Source organism: Stigmatopora argus, chromosome 9 (genome assembly GCF_051989625.1).
Source record: "Stigmatopora argus isolate UIUO_Sarg chromosome 9, RoL_Sarg_1.0, whole genome shotgun sequence".
Classification (NCBI taxonomy): Eukaryota; Metazoa; Chordata; class Actinopteri; order Syngnathiformes; family Syngnathidae; genus Stigmatopora; species Stigmatopora argus.
The window spans coordinates 12,205,830-12,225,935 of NC_135395.1; the positions used below are offsets into that span (position 1 = coordinate 12,205,830).

A 20,106-nucleotide genomic window follows, 5' to 3' on the forward strand; every position below is an offset into this window, starting at 1 on the left:
ATTAATGGTCTAGAAAAAAAATGATGGATTCCATTCTTTAACTCAACACATTCTTTTATTTGTTTGGCAGTACTAAACATACTGTATTGACGACTCAGTGTACATATTAGAATTGAGGTTTATATGTGGAACAAATGAACATGGGACATAACACATCATATTGTTTATCTATCAATTGGGGCTGATTTCTTCCATGGGTCCCAATATAGCCTTTGAGCATTGGTGATAAGCCTTCTTTAATTGCTGCAAGGACCCCCACAGTTCTGGGTTGGTTCGCAGGGCTGCCATGTCATACGCCATCCAAGTCAGCTGTACTACACGTGGACACAGTTGGACTTCAGTGTCATCGCACGCCATAGAATTTAACGGAGGTTAATATCAAAATGTTTCGTACCAGCTATATTTTCCATTCCTTCGATCATTGTCTCCAAATGCTCGTTTATCTCCAACGTGTCCTCATCACCTTTTTGCGGCTCAGTAGGCAATATAGTGTCGGGCATCTGTAGAAAAAGCCGGACTTTGCACTATATTCTCTGAAAACTAGACGTTTTTGTTTTATTTTATTTTTGCAATTTTGGATGAGGACGCCACTGCCATTTGCCAATAGTTTATTATGATGGTAGCTTGCGTTAGCCTCACCAATGTTCTCAGCTATTTGGCTTTTTCTTTCCCAAAAAAAAAGAAAGGAGCCACCATTTATGTTTATAATTACGGTATAGTGAAAGGTGGAAAACCAGAGATATTTCATTTACTTACGATGAGAGGTTGTTTGACGTCGTGCAGCAGACTTTTCTAGAAGATTTAGCTAACTAGCTATAGCAGGCACCTGTGACGTTGACAATCAAAATCATAACAAGGCCCCGCCCACTCAAACCCCCCAAACCAAGGGTACCCCCCCCCCCCATCACAATAAAAGAACTGCCATCGCCTTATATTTACAATAAATGGAACACAGGGATAAAGTTACACGCTGTCTCTAATGACCCAATGATCAAATTAATATTCCTAATTTTCTCACAAACACAGAAATATGTCCCGAATGGACTAAAAAGTTGCAGAGACCTCGATGAATAACACTATCCAAAATAAGTTAAATAAATATACATTAAGAATACACATTGTGTAATTTTACATTGTACATGTTAAATGTATTAATCTTTCAAAAAATACTAAAGTGTTTGCTTCTTTTACGCATGGGAAAAAATAATAAAATTAAAGTGCACACGACTGAAATCAATACATTTGGCAACCATGAAATTTTAAGAAAATAAGGTTCAAGAAAATGCCTGGAGCAAATGAACAATTCCACCCAAAAAGGCTGCTCACCTAAAGAAAGAGCCAATCAAATGACAGTAGGGGCGTTTCCAAGGACATAGATAAAGCAGGTATGACAGGTGATATTTCACTGTAAACCAAGGGCAAAGCTGATAAGCAGAGTACAGACACCACCATTTGGATGAAATTACTACCATCGGCTTGTATCGAGAGAATATTTTCATACGGGACTCAAGGTCAAAGAAGCTATCTTCAAGGTAAGAAGAAACACTGCTTTGACAATGTCTACATTTGAGGCCCAGGAACAGTCTCCTCCACGCTGTGGGCCTCAATTCCCAAGCCTTGGCCAGGAGCCCCCCGAACTGAGCCTCTACAGTGACTGTTACTACCCTCCACCATCCTTGCCAAGTCCTCAACGCAGCACACCTACCTCCTATGAGCTGGGTGACTACAGCACCACATCATCAAACCCTTATCTTTGGTTCAACGGCTCTGGGCTCAACACACCCTCGTACCTGACTACTAACGGTCCGCCCGGAAACCCAGGGCCACCCTTCGTCCCACAGCACTATGGCATGCAGAGGCCTTACTTGGGTCCGAGTGGCGCCGGAGGCCCGGGAGGGGAATTGAGCTGGTTCTCCCTCCCGTCACAAGAGGACCTGATGAAGCTGGTCAGGCCACCTTATTCTTACTCAGCTCTCATCGCCATGGCTATCCACGGAGCGCAGGACAGACGGTTGACCTTGAGTCAGATATACCAGTATGTCGCGGACAACTTCCCTTTCTACAACAAGAGTAAAGCAGGATGGCAGAATTCCATTAGGCACAACCTGTCACTAAACGACTGTTTCAAAAAAGTACCACGTGACGAAGACGACCCAGGTAATATATTTTGCTTACCGCTCTCTCAACCAAAATGAATTTTACATTCTGTATTGTTGACATTTTTGCAAAAACTCACTTAACAGGCAAGGGAAACTACTGGACGCTTGACCCAAACTGCGAAAAGATGTTCGACAATGGGAACTTCCGCCGCAAAAGGAAGAGAAAGTCCGATTCCCTCCCTGGTGTTGATGGCAGTTCAGGGGCCCCTGAGTCAGCTGAGAGTGAGAGGGACAGCCCCAAACACTCTGCCAACTCTTCCCTAAACATCTCCCAGACCCCGGACAGAATCCCTTCGCCCTCATCGTCTTCTTCTACGCCTTGTCTGAGCAGCTTCCTGTCTGAAATATCGGCAGTGTCCGCCAGTTCAACTACTGATGTGGGAGGTGATGGCTTGGGGAGAGCACTACAGGTCAACCTCCCCTTAGATGGGCCACACAGGCTCCCGCAGCACGCAAGTTTTAGCAACTACTCCCCAAACTCTGCTGGCCGAGAGTGGCTTCCACAGGTGCAAGCTCCCCCCGTGCTGTCTTCTTCACCCACCCACTCTTCGCTCGGTTACACCAGCCCCATCCTCGGCCAGTACAGTGCCACTAGTGGACACTTCTACCCCACACTGAGCTCTTCAGGAATCGTCTATCACCGTGAGGGCACTGAAGTTTAACCAAAAATGAATCCAATTAATGTATTGACAAAACTAATTTTCATTTGCAGTGTACTTGTCATTTTTAGAGGCGAACACACACATAAGCACACACACACATGAAGCATGTTTGCGCTGACATAGACAGTTGAGATCACAAAAGCGTGTGACAGCAGAGTAACACATCTTAGATTCCCACAGAAACTGTCTAGTCAGCTGCAAAAAGCTGAAAGTGTCTTGAATCTTTCAAATCAAGAGTCAGCTTATATCCTTACCTAAACTGGTTTCTATCAGAGCTGACTCATTCCAAAGTGATCTGGGATCTGATCTGCTGACGTCATTGTATTCCATGCTACTGTCTGTGATACTTTGATGGTATCACACAAACACAACATCCAGGCAGCAGTTTATAGATGAGCGGTTAAATTACACCTTTGGCTACAGATTATTGTCATGTGAACCATTATTGTTTTTGATTGCTATCTCCTCAATGATCAGATGAACTTGCAGGGGTCTTGTTGTTCTTGTAAATATGTCCATGTCTTTTTATTTTAATCCTTTAGTAGGTTTTTCCTCCTGTGTGATGTTTTTTTTTATATATGAATAAAACACTTTGGACGGCAGCATTTGCACTGTTCTTTTTTAAAAAAAAATACATAAACAGTTTTTGCTTCAATATTGAAAAATGAAAACTAAAATGAACAGCTCAAGAGCTGAAAAAGTAAAAATAATTTAAAATATCATTGCTAAGGACAGTAATGACCATTTCAGCGGAACCAGCAGGCCGTTGAAACCTGATCTTTGTGTGATAAATTGTCTAACGGATTCACTGAAATGATAAAATCCTGATTCCCATGCTGAAGCCCCCACCCCCCGAAATACACAACTACTACTGCTGACTGGATGCAGTTTGATTCACAGCTCGAGATCAACTGTCACATGTCAGCACTGCTGAAAGTAGAACGGAATCCTGACAACAGAATTTGATTACTAGACCATTTGAACGAGGTTTTTCTATTTAAAATGGCATTAGGAAAAAGTGAACCAGAATCATGATATAGCAAACAAAATTCACATTTATTTTAAACTTGTGATTCATCTATGTACTATCATAAAATCACTGGTACTACTGTGGACCTTTTATGGCGGTCCTGAACAAAAATAGATGCCCAATAATTTACCCATTGATTAATTTGAGCCTGGGGACTTATTTACCCTAAAACACAGGCAGCATGACGTTCATTTACATTAAACACAAAATGAAAAAGAGACAACGAACAATGGATAAGAACACTAAAGAAATGAGGTGAGGAGACTAAATTCTGGAAATGCAGAATTTAACAACTTAGTATAAATGAAAATGTAGATTGTGTGGCATTTTATGAAGTTAAAATGCTTTATCAAATATGTACTCATCAAAACAAGGTCTGATTTATCTTTGAAATGAAAAAAAAAGATAATGTATCTTCAATTATGCAAAAAAATAATCACCTGCAGTTATTGAAATGACAGATTGTGTTGAGCCAAATTCATATGCAAATTATTCCTCTTCACCTGGAAGCTACACAGTGGGGGATACTTTGAAAACAGAAAGTGAAAATAAGATTTATTAACAATCGTGTGGTAGATATATCATAAGGTTACACTGTTTTAGCATTTTTTTCCATTTCAAGTTAAATGGTTTTACATCCCAACTGTTTTTATATAGAGTTTCTGAACTTTGAACAATGGAAAACCATAAATATTACTAATAGATTTCAGTTTTACCACATTTCTTTTGTATCATTAAATGAAACAAAGCGGTTGATCATATGACATATAGGAATATCAAGATCAGAGCACGGCATTATTGAAATATTATTATTAAATGTTGAAAAAAATGTAGTTTCTTGAAAAACATGGTGTCAAGTCATCTTTATTAAAAGTCATTCTTAAATATAGAAATTTGATTAACTGAAAATGCTGTCCCAGAACACAAGGACGGAAATTACAATTCAAATCCATTCTATTTGTCATAGAAATTAATGATTGAAATTCTAGGGATATCCCATGCAGCATCCATCACGCATATCTTCCCTGCCTTTGGCAGTGGAATTATTGCTCAATACAGTAATGCGATTAAAATCAAATAAATTCTCTGTCCCACCTGCTGCCTGGCTCGTGGCAGTCTCACTCACTCACACACACACACACAGGCCTACACACCCACACCTGTCGAACTAACGGAATTCGCCCACACAAGTCCTGTTTGTGTGTGTGTGTGTGTTCATAGTGAAAGATGTTTATATCATAAACTAAGAGGTGAGCAATTATCTCAATGGTGCAGAGAAAAAAAAGAAAGCGTTTGCATGTCAAGCTTGCCTTCCAAGGCCATAAAAATGATAATAATGTTAAAATGTGTATCCCCAGACAAACAAGGTATCATTTAAAAGTAACCTAATGAAAGTTCTTTCTTTATTTAAATGCAATCGAAAATTAGGCACTAAATGTCTTGGTAGAAAACCAACCCAAAACAGACCACATGCACCTCCTGTTATTACTAAAACAGCCTTGCCCTATCAAGGCTGTTTAGTAAACGGCAAGAGAGAACGTCAAGCCTGGAGAAATGTGGTCATGCTCAGTGCTCCAGGAGTGGGCTCAGGATTTACCAGCTTACTGTTATGGGTAAACACCCACACACACTCCAGACACGCGTTCGCAGGTGATGAAAGCAGTCAATACCTTTGCCCCAAGTCCATAACTTTTTGTGTGTCCTCTAAAGGTCAACAGAAAAAGCAAACCATAGCATGTTTTTCAATGCACAAAATTGATGCAAGCTACAAGTATAGTTTTTCATTTAGAGAAAAAAAGAAGAAGAATACAATAGCATTCTGGATAAACAAATGTATTCCATATATCGTAACCAATCGATTTTGTAAATTAAACATAGTCCAATCAAGCTGAGGTCCAGTAACTTTCCAGACAGGATTGCAAAAAAAATTAAAAGAAAAAAAGGCGATATCCTCTTTGTAATAAGCATCCCTGGTAGATCTTGTAGGGTAAGACAAGAAATGGACTCTCCTTCCTAAGCAAGGTTTATATACACGATTTGAGGAAAAGTGAAGTTTAAAGACAAACAGGGGGACAGAGACGATGTGTATATATGAATCATTGTTATTTCACCCTAAAATATTTTCCATGTCAACAGGCTGTATACATGGTGATATGAAGAGGGCTTTGCAGAGTGGGAGGGAGCGGGAAGGAAAAGCGGAAACAATGATGTGGGCAAACGTGATTATTTTCAATGCTACAGACCCTTTAATAATTTAGGTCTGACTGTGAAGACTAGTTTCATCTAAACATTGTCCAATAATCACTTAAAACAACCTAAAAGGAGAAATTCTGTTTAGAGGTGTCTAAGTTTAGCTCAATTTAACACACAAAATAAAATGTATTTTTCTATTAACAGTTTGATAATAATGATAATTGTGCTTTTTGTTTGAACATCAATTGAGAAGTGTTAACATGGCAGATTCTTAAGGAACCAAATGGTGCTTCAGTACATGCATAAGTATTTCTATTGGGAATCGAAACACTTATCAGAGTGTGCAGGTCCACTCTAAGGATCTTTGAAGAACTACTGACACTTCATTATGTTGTAATCAAGCACTTTGCACTATTTTCTGTATTGACCAGCGTGCAGTGTAGGTGCACTAATCGAATAAGGAGTCCGTGCTGGAGACCTTTGGAGGAGGATTTGTTGCTTGCTCACCTGGATCATTTTTGTACATGACACAATTTTATAGCCTGTATTACAAAGGATTATCATCTGCCTTTCTATTACTTCACAAATCTCTGTACGTCAAAATGTTAATTAGCAAAAAAATAAAATTGCCCAAGGAAATAGCAATTGAGGCTTTTTTCACGACCAATCAATCAGTGGAAGCCTGTTTTTTTCATGAAAGATAATGTTATTAGTTTTATTACTTCAAAATGAATGTCATGTTACATGTGATATATAATTTTCTTAAATACTATTATAATTATTGATTGTATTATTCAGAATCAAGTGATATAATCTTATAAGTCTTAATCATTTAATAGTATTGAGTTTGTTGTCATGTCAAATGTATGTTGATATGTACGATGTGAGTACATTATGTAATTACAACATGGTGAAGTGACTATTTTACGTATTACACTAAAAAACATTAGTTTCTTGCATGAGTATGCTCTCTCCAACCGAGAAAGACATCTGAATGATTGGGGCCATGGGCACTGTTGTCATATATTTTTATAAATAAACTGCATGACATGTATACATGTGGGGATCTGTTCAATTTGGGCAAGAGAACAGAAAATTGCGCATAAGGAATCCAAAAATAGGACATTCATGGCAACATTAATAGCTGTTTCTGTTAAATAGTGCAAATGGAAAATAGTCTACTAGGATGAAAGGCAACCTTTTTTCCTCACACCATGAAAACGTAGTTTAATAAAATATTCTACCTTCCATGTTTTTCAAATTATAATACAATTGTGCCATGCGATTTAAATGTCATGTTTTTTAAAAACTGCTTAAAACACCAAGCAATGCATCACAATGATTTCCTGGTACATCCTAGATGCCTTCAGTGCTCTAACAAGTGTACTAATATGCATTTCTTTCTGCATGGTTTTATGACACAGCAGCCCCTGCTGCCTGAAAATGTGCCTACAATGGTCATTCAGTTGACAGTTGACACCTGAGGAGCTATACAAACCACCCCAGGATCAGAATTCAGTGAAAAATGATATGATATACGAATTACGCTGAGATTTCACACCCAGCGAACCCAAATTAATAAAGCAGTCACATATGATGCTGCACTGATATTCACCGAGTGACCATTATTCTCCTTGGTCATTAAACCAGTGGCATTATTTCCAGTATTCTGTACAGTAGATACAAATACGATTTTTTATCAATCATTTTTCCTCATGCTGATTTTATTTATTGATTGATTTGCATATAAGCTTGACTCCTTATCTATCAACTGTAATTAGTAAATACTGATTCTGAGCTGTTGGCTAAGTACTTACTAAAATATATTAAAGGCAACCTGAATACTGCCTAAAGGTATTGGCTTCTTAGAATTGGTGATGGAGCATTGTAATTTCCCCATAGAAAATAAGTGTTCCCAATTAATTTTGACGTATATCCCGCCTTTTCATTGTTTTCAGGCAAACCTATTGTGAGAAACATTATCAAAAAGCATGTGCATGTGTGCACGGAGAGGATATAATTCAGTAAAGACATTTGCATCATGCACAGAGACGTGGGAGTAAGCGAGGGAATGTTAATTTGTTGAGGGATTCATCCATTCATCATGACATCCAACATAATATGCCTATAAAAGCACAGGGTCTTTGACTGTGACATTGACTTGTGTCAAATTGACTGACTAAAAACTCCCCCAGAAATCATTGCACATCAAAGAAGCAAATGTGTGTCTTAATTACCGCACATTACAGGCTCACACATTTTCAAATGTATGTCAGTGCAGGTAACTGCACTCTTGTAGAGCTTTAACGTCCCCCAAAACGTTCATAAATTGCCAAGTACATTAACTGATGCGTAAAAATTAATGTGGAAAAGCAGGAAAAATAGAATATGCAAATAGGCATACGAGCGGGTGAGGGAGTCTCTGCCTAGACTGGAATTTGCTCCCGGAAAAATCCCTCGACAGTTAGTATCACGAGGCCGGCAGATCCCTTCTGACTGCTCCCTTCATGCAGACACATTCAACAGCAAGGTCAAAATGACTACGAGTAGACAGTTCGAAATGGAAAAAAACATGATGTAGACTCCAAAGTAGTGCTGAAGGGTCACAGTGGGAGCAGGTTTTCATTCCAACTAACAAAGAGAAACAATTGTTGCTTATCTGGTTTCTTTAAAAAATGGAATTAGTTGATTGCAGTCACATGCTGTTTATTTCCCAACAATGCTCTTTGGTTAAACCAGTGTCCAAACTTGATTTCACCAATGGCTGCTTTCAGAAAAATCAAAAGATAAAGTTAGTTATATAATGATTTTCATATTATTTGTTAATAAAAATGTATTTTCTAATTTTGCATTTTCTCATCTCATTCTCATCTCATCAGGAGATGAGATGAGATGAGATCATGGGGTGTTTACTCAGATACACTTTATTCATCACTTGAATAAAAGAAACCTTTTTATAATATTACCAGACTAAACTAAGAAACACATACATATTTTATCATACAAAAGTTTTACGACTTTCCGGGTATATACTGACTTTCACTATGACTAATTGAATTAATCTAAATATAATAGAAATATCAGTTATTATGGCAAGTGTGGCCATTATTTTCCTCCCTGGTACCAGCAGCCCACCTAAGCGCGACATGGGAACATATTCGCTGTTCTCGCCTCTTCCATCCCATGGAATGAATGAGATGCCACGGGGCTTTGGACAATAACAGCTCTTGACAATCGGCTGATTTGAATTTCAATCAGAGTGGCAAAAGGGACACGACCTTTCCTGGTTGGGGGCTGCTGCAGAACGGATGGCCGAACAGTAGCTCTCAAATTTCATTTGCTAAATGTGCAGAGATGCTTCAAGAAAAAAAATCCTGGCAGAAGTTGAAGAAAATGTGTAGTAAATGCACGGATAATAAAGCTATACTACTCACTTGCTCTTTTCCCCCCCCTTGTTTGTCGTCACGGTTATGGCTGATTAGATGACCTGACAATGCGCACGGGAGCCACCGGGCCAGTTGATGGATTCACACTTCAGTGCCTTGATAAAAGCAGACTGGAGCGATGAGAGCCTGGGATGAACACTGCGCTCACTTTGACTAGATGAGTTGCCTGGATAATCTCAGTTTACAAAGTACATTTGTTTCAAACAAGGTTTGTTTCTGCCGTGTGTGAAATTGTGTGCTCGAGCGTAAACATTCGTTCCCGTGTAACCCCTGAGGGCGTAACCCCTCTGTAAAAACAGGGTCAATCCAGTTGTGAACTTTTGACTCCTCAGTGTTTTTCTTCAGGGTCAAAGAAGCAGTCCAACACTGCAAAAATTGTGGACAGTTAAGTCAAATGTGAGACTTCCCTGTCAACAATGTTCCCTCTAATTTTTTGTTTGTCTGGGCAGAAAGTCAACGTCTCTGAGCACACTGAGTACCAGTGTGAGCAACATCATCATTGCTCGCTATGGGCACACACCAGTATCACACCTGCCCTAAGCAGGTGCATGTCTACTACACATAAATAATTTAGTAATAATAAAATGTAATGATTAATATCTATGAATGGACGGCCCGGCGGATGCGTGGTTCGCGCATCGGCCTCATTTGCATATTCTCCCTGGGCCTGCGTGGGGTTTCTCTGAGTACTCTGTTTTCCTCCCACATCCCAAAAAGGTGCATGGTAGGCTGATTGGACACTCTAAAATTGCCCCCATGTATGGGTCTGAGTGTCCATGGCTCTCCGTCTCCTTGTGCCCTGCGATCGGCTGGCCACCGATACAGGATGTCCCCCGCCCCTGGCCCAAAGTCAGCAGGGATAGGCTCCAGCACCCCCCGCGAGTGATAAAGCGGTTCAGAAAATGAATGAAAAAATATCTATGAATAAAACATTTTCATAAATGCTATTAGAAATATTAAAATGTAATTAATAAAAGGATAGAAGGGCTGTAAAACACGAAAAACATAAGAGTGGACAGAGCTACTGCCACTGGCTGCCACGTGAACGGCGCCATCATGGGGGAAAAAATGATTTTTTTGTGCGCTCCATATGATTTGCTGTGCGCGGAGAAGACGAGAGTAGTGCGCAATTGCGCACGCGCACAGCTTAGAGGGAACATTGCCTGTCAGTGGTCACGGCTGAACATAATGACAAATGTATAAGGGTGCCGCCATTGGTTGGACACTGGTTAAAGTGAACCATTCACAAGATGACAAAAAAGCAGATTTGGAGAGGAAAATGTTTTAGCCCTAGCGTCAATAAAGAATCATTGCATCCAGACTAAAATGGAGGGGTAAATTTAATAAGGTATTTCATATTTAATCAAGTTAAATAGGACATCTTTAGGAATTCCAACTTTCCCATTATTAAATCAGATTTTAATCATTGGAATTTTCAATAATTTATAGGGCCAGTTTCTTTCCTATTAGTTTTCTATGCAAACCAGTTCAATCTCAGGTGCTGCAGCCATGTCATGCACATCTGATTGCAATTTTAAAAATTCAGATGAGATTGGCTCCATCTTACCTGTGACCCCTCACAGAATAAGCAGGATACCGATTGATCCACAAAATGATTAAAGCCGGCACCAATTTCCATGTCCTATTTTGAATATTTTCTTAGAATATATTGTAGAGTTGACACAGTCACATAAAAATTAACGTTGCGGCAAGGACACCACCCCAAAAAATGTAGAGCTTTGAGCCGTGCATAAGAATCAGGTACATTCATCTTTCCTTTGCATCCCTCCATCATTCTCTTAAATTTGAAAAATATTGATTCCATTAAATGGGACGTTGTTGACTCATACAACGACAAATGCTAATATAATCATTCCCAATATACAGTTCAATTAAAAGTGCCTGAGGCAAGTTGAGACAAACTTCCTGCTGAAAGACTTTGGTCATGTTGCCTTGAAAGCTGTGAGGATCTACATTTTTAATAAGGTACTGCACTGGTGCACTGAATGCATTTGGCATTTGGCATAATAAGCAGTCTAGAGGTTTGGTTTCAACTTTAAATCCCTAACAGAATGCGATGCTATGCTCCATGGACCCAAATTCTGTATTACATAAAGCCACACATTACGTTTCAAACAAATTACAGTCAATGTAATGGGCGTTAAAACTAATGGTGGATTAAAACCTTTGTTTTGCTTCCATTTTGTCAATATGTTGGAATACATGCATGAAGAGCACAAGAATACCTTCACTTTTTGAAAAGTAGTTATTATATTTATGTATAGAAAAGCTAAACAAACATGCATGCATCAATAAAACAAGCTTAATTAATCCTGCATATGCGTACAAAGGAAGAATACTGTATATGAGTGATTTTGATGTGACTGGCTATTGACTTGTTTTCTTGTTTGAATACTTTCTTGTGCAGATTATTGGCTTTTCGTGGACTTTCCTAATAGATTCCCTCAAGAATAAACAGGGTCTGCCTCTCACTAGATACAGTTATTTCAATGTGAATTTTTAAATTCCAAATATAAAGCGTTTTGATTTGTTGTGGTATGTTTATCAGGTTTTGTCAAGTTTTGTAGCATGACTCTTACATAGCAAATGAAGAAATCACATTAAGAAAAAGCTAAGCTGAATCACTATTTTTGCAAATTAAACATAGTAAACTTTAACTTAGTTTTTTTTTTTAAAGTTTAAATTGTATTCATTTTTTGGAAGCACCTGCTTGGACACCGTGTTAAAGTTTCAGGTTTGTTTGTCCAAACCTGACCACAGAAAGCTTGTACTACATTACTTCATACTGTACGTGTTATGTCTGAACACCGTGCTCATCAGAGACATTTAAGAGAGATTTATCCATGCTCTTCCAATGACATTTCCATTTGTCACATTACGGAAAATCAACGTGGGCAGCGCCATTTCCGCCGTCTGGTGCTCTTGCAAAGATGAAAGCAACGATACGTGAAATATAGTGACCTCATCATCACTCATTCATTCTAGAAATGAAGAGAGCCCAAGCTGGAGGTCAGGCAAAGGTTTCAGCGAGACGGTTGAATGGAAATAGACCAAAGTACACAGAAATAGAATATAGGTAAAGAGTGCCAGTGGGTACTTTAGTAATAGGGACACGTCCACCACTTTTAGGATCGAAAACTGCAATAAATAGCTATTCCTGGTTCGTGTGCACGACTGGAACTTGCTGAAGCTTTAGACACCATCTGTTCCAATTCACAATTTATTGTTTAGTTTGTTTGTATTTGTTTCAATGCTAGGAGTCTTAGGAAAACGCGACAAAGATACTTTTAGAATATGCTGTTTCTTCTCTGAATTTGTGGTATAGGAACAGGTTGCATTGTCTGTGCACTTGTTTACATACCAATACTATACTATAGATACATTAATTGCATAATATTGCACCTAAATTAATCACCAATTACTCATTTATATCTGACATGAACGCTGAATGTTTAAGAGTACAATCATCCATCATTTTTTATAACCATTCTCCCTATTAAAGAAATCAATCCTGACTTACTTCAGGCTAAGAGTGAAATACCTTGGCCACCTGTCAACTGCGAGGGACAACCAGGCAAAGGAAAACACTCACATTCCTTCCTAAAGAGTCTTGCAAAATACCAAACAGAGATATTGGACTCAAACAAGGAACTCCTGTCTGCATGGTGCCAACAACTAATTAACTACATGGCCAAAAGTGCATCATTTGTGAGAAAGACTTGGCGATAACGCCACAATATACGGTTAAAAAAATCATTAAAAGCACGTGAAGTTTCAATGGGCTACGACCTGAATTCAAGTACTTGAATCACAGTTTCAAGTCTATTTAATTGTGTCTTGGTGTTCGATTTTGACTTCACCTCTAATTAGAGGTGGGCTGTATTTTATACTGAGAAAGCACTAAAAGATTAAAATTTCGAAGGAACCTCCTAAACGGGAAATCCAAATAAGGAAAGGGAAACCGCAAATCATATGGAAATGAAGACATTGTAACAAATGATATATGGCATTATTAAACACTCGGATGAAGATGCCCAAGAGTGACAATATAAAATCCATAAAAATGTACTCACAGTCAGACAAAGTGACTTATCTCCCTGTCTAACATTTTTGTTCAGAATGTAATTATTCACTGCATGCAAACTGGCAACACGAACATTTATTTATACCCCCTCCCGTAGTTAGTTGACAAATCAATTTGTCCCTAACATTGTCAGCCACATCAGCTCTTCTCTTCTCCTCAACATTCTCAGTGTCTCATTAGGGTGTTCTCATTCCAAAGTCATTTTCAACTTTATTAGCAAAAGCTCTCAGACTTCTTGAAGAGTAGCCGAGGATTGCGTTAAGAGGGAGAACAAAGCTTGAGTCTCCATGTGCACACTAAATTAACCACAATCATCACGTTTGGGCGGCGGGGGTAACTAACAAAGTCCAGGAAAAAAAAACCAAAAGTCTGTACAAAGTCAAAATATTCTTACACATACTGACTCAATGGGGTCCACGAGGTCAGTGGAATTATTAATGAGCCAGAGGGGAACAATGCTTGCGTTCGAAGGTCACATCGCAAAAAAATAATTTAAAAAAAAAGTCTTAGGTTTGTGGTTAACTTTTAACAATTGTACTAACGATGTCAATGATCTTTCCTGGCTTTCCCCCCCAGATACACTTTGATATTAACACAGAAAAAGATTTTTTAAATTAAAGGAAAAATCAAGGTTTGTGTTCCGTAAAAGCCTAAGAAAACCAAACGCACAAGAAATACACCCAATGAAAGCATCATTTATCCGTGGGGCTCTTGTAAGGAAAAATGACCTCAGTATTTAACTGATGAGTGGCCAAAGCACAGCTTCTTTTCTCAAAACATGACTCATTCTATCATTTAGACTTTTCACTCAATGGCTTGGATGGGCTGAGGATTTGGGATGAAATGCATAAGTAAAGGTGGACATCAAATTTATAGGGGTGGCCACAGCCACCCTTTGGTGGCACCATTGGTTGGACACAGCAAAAAGTGAACAATTCACAATATGACACCAATGCAAGTGAACAGATTTGAAAATTAGAAACGCTCTAGGGAATAAGATGAGGTCAGAAGCCCTGTAGGAGGTGCTTGTCGGGTAAAAAAAAGGAGCACAAGGGTGAAGAGACCATAGAGAAGAGAGTGCAAGAGGATGAGTGTGAGAAAAGAGAAGAGTCAACCTGGAAAGTGTTAAAAGACGTACATTTTTACTATGTAGCTTCACACTTTTGAAAGCGGAGGTGTATGAAGCAGGAGGGATAGGGATGCAGTAGAAAAGAGGGAGGGGGGAAGAGGAAGGAGGGGGTTAGACAACAGCTCCACTGGGAGATGACGGCAGCTGTGCAGAGAGGCAAGGAGATGCACATACAAGCAACATTACCAACAAGCCACCACCAGATGAGTGCATCACTGGTTAATTGTGGTACAACACTTATATGCAACCACAACTAAGATCAGAGAAACCAATCTCTTTTACTGGACACAATAAAGCCAAGATCTGGAGGAGGAAGCAAAGAAAGGAGGGGAAAGGAAGAACAGGTGGAATAAGAAAACCTAAAGGTCTTGGTCCTGTACAAACACAGGTAAGAGGAGGAGAAAGAAAAGAAATAAGCAAAAAAATGATTTAACTCTGACTTTAATGTCTTTTCAAAATGTAATTAGAAACATAATTGCATGGACAAGAATGTGACGGTGATCTGTGGACGGGTTTGTGCAATAGAGTAAACAAAAAAATGTCTCGAGGGTTTTGGGACGCAATAGGATAAAAGGGGACTTAGATGTAGGATGTGACAAGATGAAGAAAGGGAGAGAAAAAAAATGCTGGCATATTTTTATCATGGCTGATTGCAGAGAAACTAATTACACCTAATGCGTAAAGTCTCAACAGCTATTAGCGTGGGAAATCAATGTTTCATAAACATCAATTAGACTGGCAGCGCTGCCTGAATAATACATACTGTAGATAGAACAGCTTCAGCGTCAGTAAGATACACAACCATTGCAACAAAACCATTTGTTTGTTTGTTTGTTAGGTCATTTCTGGAAAAAAAGACCATCAGGTTAGGCTGTTATTGATGAGAAAGAAAGAAAGAAAGAAAGAGAGAGAGAAAGAGAGTGAGAGAGAGAGGGAGAGAGATTGAGAGTGAGATTGAGAGAGACGTCTTGTTAGTGACGGGGAGATTGACTTGAGGGACATGGGCACAAGAGAATAACTTACAAGACAATGGCGCATCCTTGATGAGTTAGCGATGGAATTAGTTATCGGCCTGGCTTCGTGAATAAACCATAAGGCAGTGCCCGCATAAATCAGCAGGTAACACTTTAAACTTTTATATTCCCTCTTCAAATCCTTCATGTCATCAGTGCAATTTCAAGGCAGGGCAAGTCTTTCACTAGGATTGTGGGCATCAAAAAACAGGCTAGTCTACATTTACAAACAAGAAAGTGTGACAAAAAAGCTCAGTTTTGTCACATTAAATTATTACTATCCCACCTGATGTTGCAGTGCTTATTTTGCCTCACTTTGTTGGGGGCAGTGTGGGATTGATTCCCACTTGGTCTGGTAAAGAAACATATTAGACAGTTTCTTATGTATTGGTAATTATAGACTAAACAACACAACTCAACTTTTTTTAATCAATCACTCGATCTCACTGAAAACCACTACAAAATCCAGTCTTCATCTTCACTATAAATTCTGAACAACTCAATGGAAGTAAAAGCCATGCCTTAAATGCTAATTAACAATAGGTAACAGGTAGGTCAATCACAGGTAGAGAAAGATAATCAACCTGCACTTACGACTGGCACTGATGTTTGCCATCTCAATGTTAATTTAGTTGAGTATTAAGAATAGTGTATGGAAAATGATGTTCTCTTTCATTTGTCGGTACAAAGCTGCTGATCTACAATGTTCGTCCATCGACATACGCCACTGATCCTATCCCTGACCTTCACGCTTGGGTGAGACTCCTCATCTCAACAAAATATGCCATTTATAGTGCCGATATTGATTTTACGTTACATGTCCGCCGATCCAGTGCTTGCATGTTCCCAGGCCATCACTGGGGGGAATGGAACGACTCCCAGCTTCTTCCAACCATTCAGAAGCTGATGAAAGGATATAACCGCTACCTAAGACCAAATTTCAATGGTAGAACCAAGTGATTTGTTAGTAAGATCCATGACGTTCTTACAAATGCTTCTTCCATCTTTCTGACAGAGGGCCCCGTGGAAATTGGGATGAGTCTCGACATCGCAAGCATTGATGCCATTTCTGAAATCAATATGGTATGAATTCTTGCTATTATTTTAGATTGAGGCAACCTATTTCCGTGTGAGTATGTAAATAAGACAGAGTTGCTGAATTAATACACTCAAGTCTCTGTTTCCAGGACTATACTGCAACTATCTTTCTGCGCCAGAGGTGGCGTGATTCTAGACTGGTGTTCCCAGGGAACGAGAGTGTTAGTGTGGATGGACGCCTAGTGTCTCTGTTGTGGATCCCCGACACGTTCATTCCCGACTCAAAGCGTTCCTTCCTACATGACGTCACGGTGGAAAACCGCCTAATACGCATCTTCAGCAATGGGACTGTTCTATATGCGCTCCGGTATACATTCCTGATTTGCGTCACACACCAATTTGCAAACAATTTCCACAGTTTTAAGTTACTGGGTAGGGACCAAGTCAAGGTCAGACAGAATATGCAACAAGGCTTGGCAATGAGCCCCAATCTTCCAGTACTACAACTTGTAGTAGCACTCATGTGGCAAGGGCTTGTTGTCATTGTATTTAGTGTTTTGAAACAGGCCCAAGATACATAATATGATGTCTAGATCACTGCAACATGTCCAATGGTTAGCATTAAAAGGGAGGTCTGTATCCTAGGTTTACAATGGAGTTCCATCATTAGCACATTAATCTATCGTTTACTAAATGGGTTTCAAACCTTTTCCACACACATAAATAGCGCCACTCAGTTGTGGTTTGACTGTACATTGCCTCGACTTCTTACACATGAACTAACAATAGCACATTTAATAAGCTCTGCACACTTGTTCAAACATACTGACAGATATATTGTAGATTGGAAAGACAATCAAGAGAAATTGTTCCCCCTACAGCATCACAGCTACCATTGCCTGCAACATGGACCTGACCAAATATCCAATGGACAGACAGGTGTGCACCCTGCAGCTAGAAAGCTGTGAGTAACAGAACTCCAATTCACCCACATCCACCATAGTCTCCCACTGTGTGGATGACCACCATCACCACCATCTTCCGCAATACCATCATCATTTTAGCTATCATTGTAGTAAGTACACCCACCACCAATACAAAGGGTTGTATTTTGCATAGAGTACACACCACTCGTTAATGACTACAGTGTTGTGTTATGTGTGTAATCAGGGGGCTACAACCTGCAGGATGTTGTGTTTTACTGGACCAGAGGGAATGATTCAGTGAAGGGTCTGGACACACTGCGGCTGGCTCAGTATAGTGTGGAGAGCTACTACACATCCGTGTCAGAGGCAGTGTATGAGACTGGTGGGTCCTGCGCATGCATTTGTGAAATTTAATGGGTTATGAGAGAATTGATGTAAGGGATTGTGGGTGTCTTTGTTCACAGGACAATACCCCAAGCTGGTACTGCATTTTGCACTGCGCAGAAACGTGTTGTTCTTTATCTTGGAGACTTATGTTCCTTCCACTCTCTTGGTGGTCCTCTCCTGGGTCTCATTCTGGATCAGCCAGTCCTCTGTACCAGCCAGGACCTGTATTGGTTAGTAAAAGATTAATATCACTTTTTAAACCCTGCTGTCCTATCCAGCTGCTAAGAGAGATAATGTAAATCTGAGTGTCTTTAAAGGCTAAAACCATTTTCATGTGCAACGGGGGAGTTTGGGATATTCCTGTTGCAGTTTGTATTGTGTTGTTTATACAGAAAATGCAGCTGGACAGAAAAAAGATGGAGGGGCCAGGGCAGATTAAAAAGCATGATTTAATATACAATATCTGCTATCTAGTTGTAAGTAGCCTTGCAAGCTGTACTCTATTACTACTTTTGCCACGGGGACACCATTTAGAAAGGGCATGCACCAAGAAACCAAAATGATAGGGAAAAGGAATAAAGGTTAGGATAGGTGTGGTAGAGCAAATTTCATCCATTTACTGTATGGGTATCAGTTAGAGGAAACTCACACAAATATGGAAAGAAAAATAGTACCCGTATTAAAAATATGAAGCTGAAAATATGTGGAATATGTTAACACAGATCCATGAATGTAAATTGTTACTTCTCAAATGTTTTACTAAATCAATACTGAACTATATTGTTCTAAAGCACATGCTGTGAGACTCAGAGAATAGATACTAAAACAGTGATCTGATTTGTACAATAGGTCATTAGAAGTTTTAAGACTGCTGGCTACCAGTGCATGGTCTACAGCAATTAAGGAAAACAAATACATATTTTTAGCTGAAGCAAGTTACAATTGCACAAATATAATTGTCTGCTTATAGGAGTGACGACAGTTCTGACCATGACCACCCTGATGATGGGTGCGCGCACGTCTCTACCCAATGCCAACTGCTTCATTAAGGCCATAGACGTCTACTTGGGGATTTGCTTCACCTTTATCTTTGGTGCCTTGTTGGAGTATGCCTGCGCGCACTTCTATACCATGCAACATCAGACCATAGAGGACTTGCACAGGGTGGGCTAACAATAAATCTGTCAGATTCTGCAATACTAGAATTGTGTTGCAATATTGATGGACTTTACAGTAATTCGGTGGTATTTTCCCATACTAAACATGACAGTCTTTCTTTTAGGATCTTGTGAGAGAATTCTACGAGTCCAATGGGAATGGTTCCATCGCCACTTCCATAAGACCGAAGAACTCTGTGAAAGTGAACCCCCCTGAGGAAGAATCTACAGAACAGTCAGCCACTAGCGACACAAAGACCACCAGTGAACCCAAGGAAGAAAAACCAGGTCCAGGCTGCATCTTGTCATCCATGAAGGATGCTTCCAGGAAAGCAGCGTCCATCTTCATTGTGAAAAATCCACACAACATTGATCGCCATGCCCGCACCGTTTTCCCCACAGCATTCCTTTTCGTCAATATTCTCTACTGGCTTTATTATCTCTTTCTCTGAGGGCTGCTTCACAAGCTGTTGCTGAGTTCATTTTTACCAGCCCACAGCTGCTTTGCCTTCCCAGAGGAGTCACCAGGCCACTAGCCTGAATCTGAAGTCGACATACATGCTTTTGTTTGAGAAGTGCTATGTAAAAAGTAACAGGTTTTAATCAGATGATGAGGTCACAAAACAAACCACATATCGTTTACATGATGCTATCATTCTACCCACCAGAAATGTGACCATTAACTGGCAAATCAAGTAAGAATAACTCAATCGCTGTTAAAAACAAAACTAATGGCTGGATAGCTGCATCACATGTTCCATTTGATTGCCTTGTTTGTTGTTGTTGTTGTTGATGTATTTATTACACTGTTAAAAATCCTATTCTGTAATTGGCTTCCCAGCATGTAACATTAGAATAATA

At 39.5% G+C, this 20,106-nt stretch overlaps 2 protein-coding genes and 1 long non-coding RNA gene across 4 annotated transcripts; 2 read left to right on the top strand and 1 right to left on the bottom strand.

The window, feature by feature from the left end:
• Nucleotides 1-100: 100 nt before the first annotated feature.
• LOC144082188 (uncharacterized) lies at nt 101-500 on the bottom strand. Its single transcript, XR_013303181.1, has 2 exons — nt 395-500; nt 101-309 (listed from the first exon to the last, which is right to left on the bottom strand). It is a non-coding gene; the product is annotated as an uncharacterized LOC144082188 (long non-coding RNA).
• Nucleotides 501-920: 420 nt separating this feature from the next.
• foxi3b (forkhead box I3b) lies at nt 921-3,423 on the top strand. The gene is made up of 2 exons (XM_077609127.1): nt 921-2,157; nt 2,244-3,423. The coding sequence occupies exons 1-2, from the start codon at nt 1,557-1,559 to the stop codon at nt 2,819-2,821; spliced, it is 1,179 nt and encodes a 392-aa protein (XP_077465253.1). The 5' UTR covers nt 921-1,556; the 3' UTR covers nt 2,822-3,423.
• An 11,424-nt stretch (nt 3,424-14,847) lies between these two features.
• gabrp (gamma-aminobutyric acid type A receptor subunit pi) lies at nt 14,848-20,079 on the top strand. Of its 2 annotated transcripts, XM_077609100.1 has the most exons (10): nt 14,848-15,112; nt 16,428-16,493; nt 16,571-16,683; nt 16,753-16,820; nt 16,925-17,142; nt 17,657-17,739; nt 17,946-18,083; nt 18,166-18,318; nt 19,059-19,252; nt 19,371-20,079. In XM_077609100.1, the coding sequence occupies exons 2-10, from the start codon at nt 16,441-16,443 to the stop codon at nt 19,695-19,697; spliced, it is 1,347 nt and encodes a 448-aa protein (XP_077465226.1). In that variant the 5' UTR covers nt 14,848-15,112; nt 16,428-16,440; the 3' UTR covers nt 19,698-20,079. The 2 variants fall into 2 exon arrangements, with proteins under 2 accessions (XP_077465226.1, XP_077465227.1); XM_077609101.1 differs by lacking the exon at nt 14,848-15,112 and having other exon boundaries at nt 16,340-16,493.
• The last annotated feature ends 27 nt before the right edge of the window (nt 20,080-20,106 follow it).

Coding starts and splice junctions, on each gene's coding strand:
- gabrp (XM_077609100.1), top strand. CDS start 16,441: ATGTTCGTCCATCGACATACGCCACTGATCCTATCCCTGACCTTCACG. Junction 16,684..16,752: donor CCTAAGACCAAATTTCAATG/GTAGAACCAAGT, acceptor TCTTTCTGACAG/AGGGCCCCGTGGAAATTGGG. Junction 17,740..17,945: donor CACCCTGCAGCTAGAAAGCT/GTGAGTAACAGA, acceptor GTGTGTAATCAG/GGGGCTACAACCTGCAGGAT.
- foxi3b (XM_077609127.1), top strand. CDS start 1,557: ATGTCTACATTTGAGGCCCAGGAACAGTCTCCTCCACGCTGTGGGCCT. Junction 2,158..2,243: donor ACGTGACGAAGACGACCCAG/GTAATATATTTT, acceptor CTCACTTAACAG/GCAAGGGAAACTACTGGACG.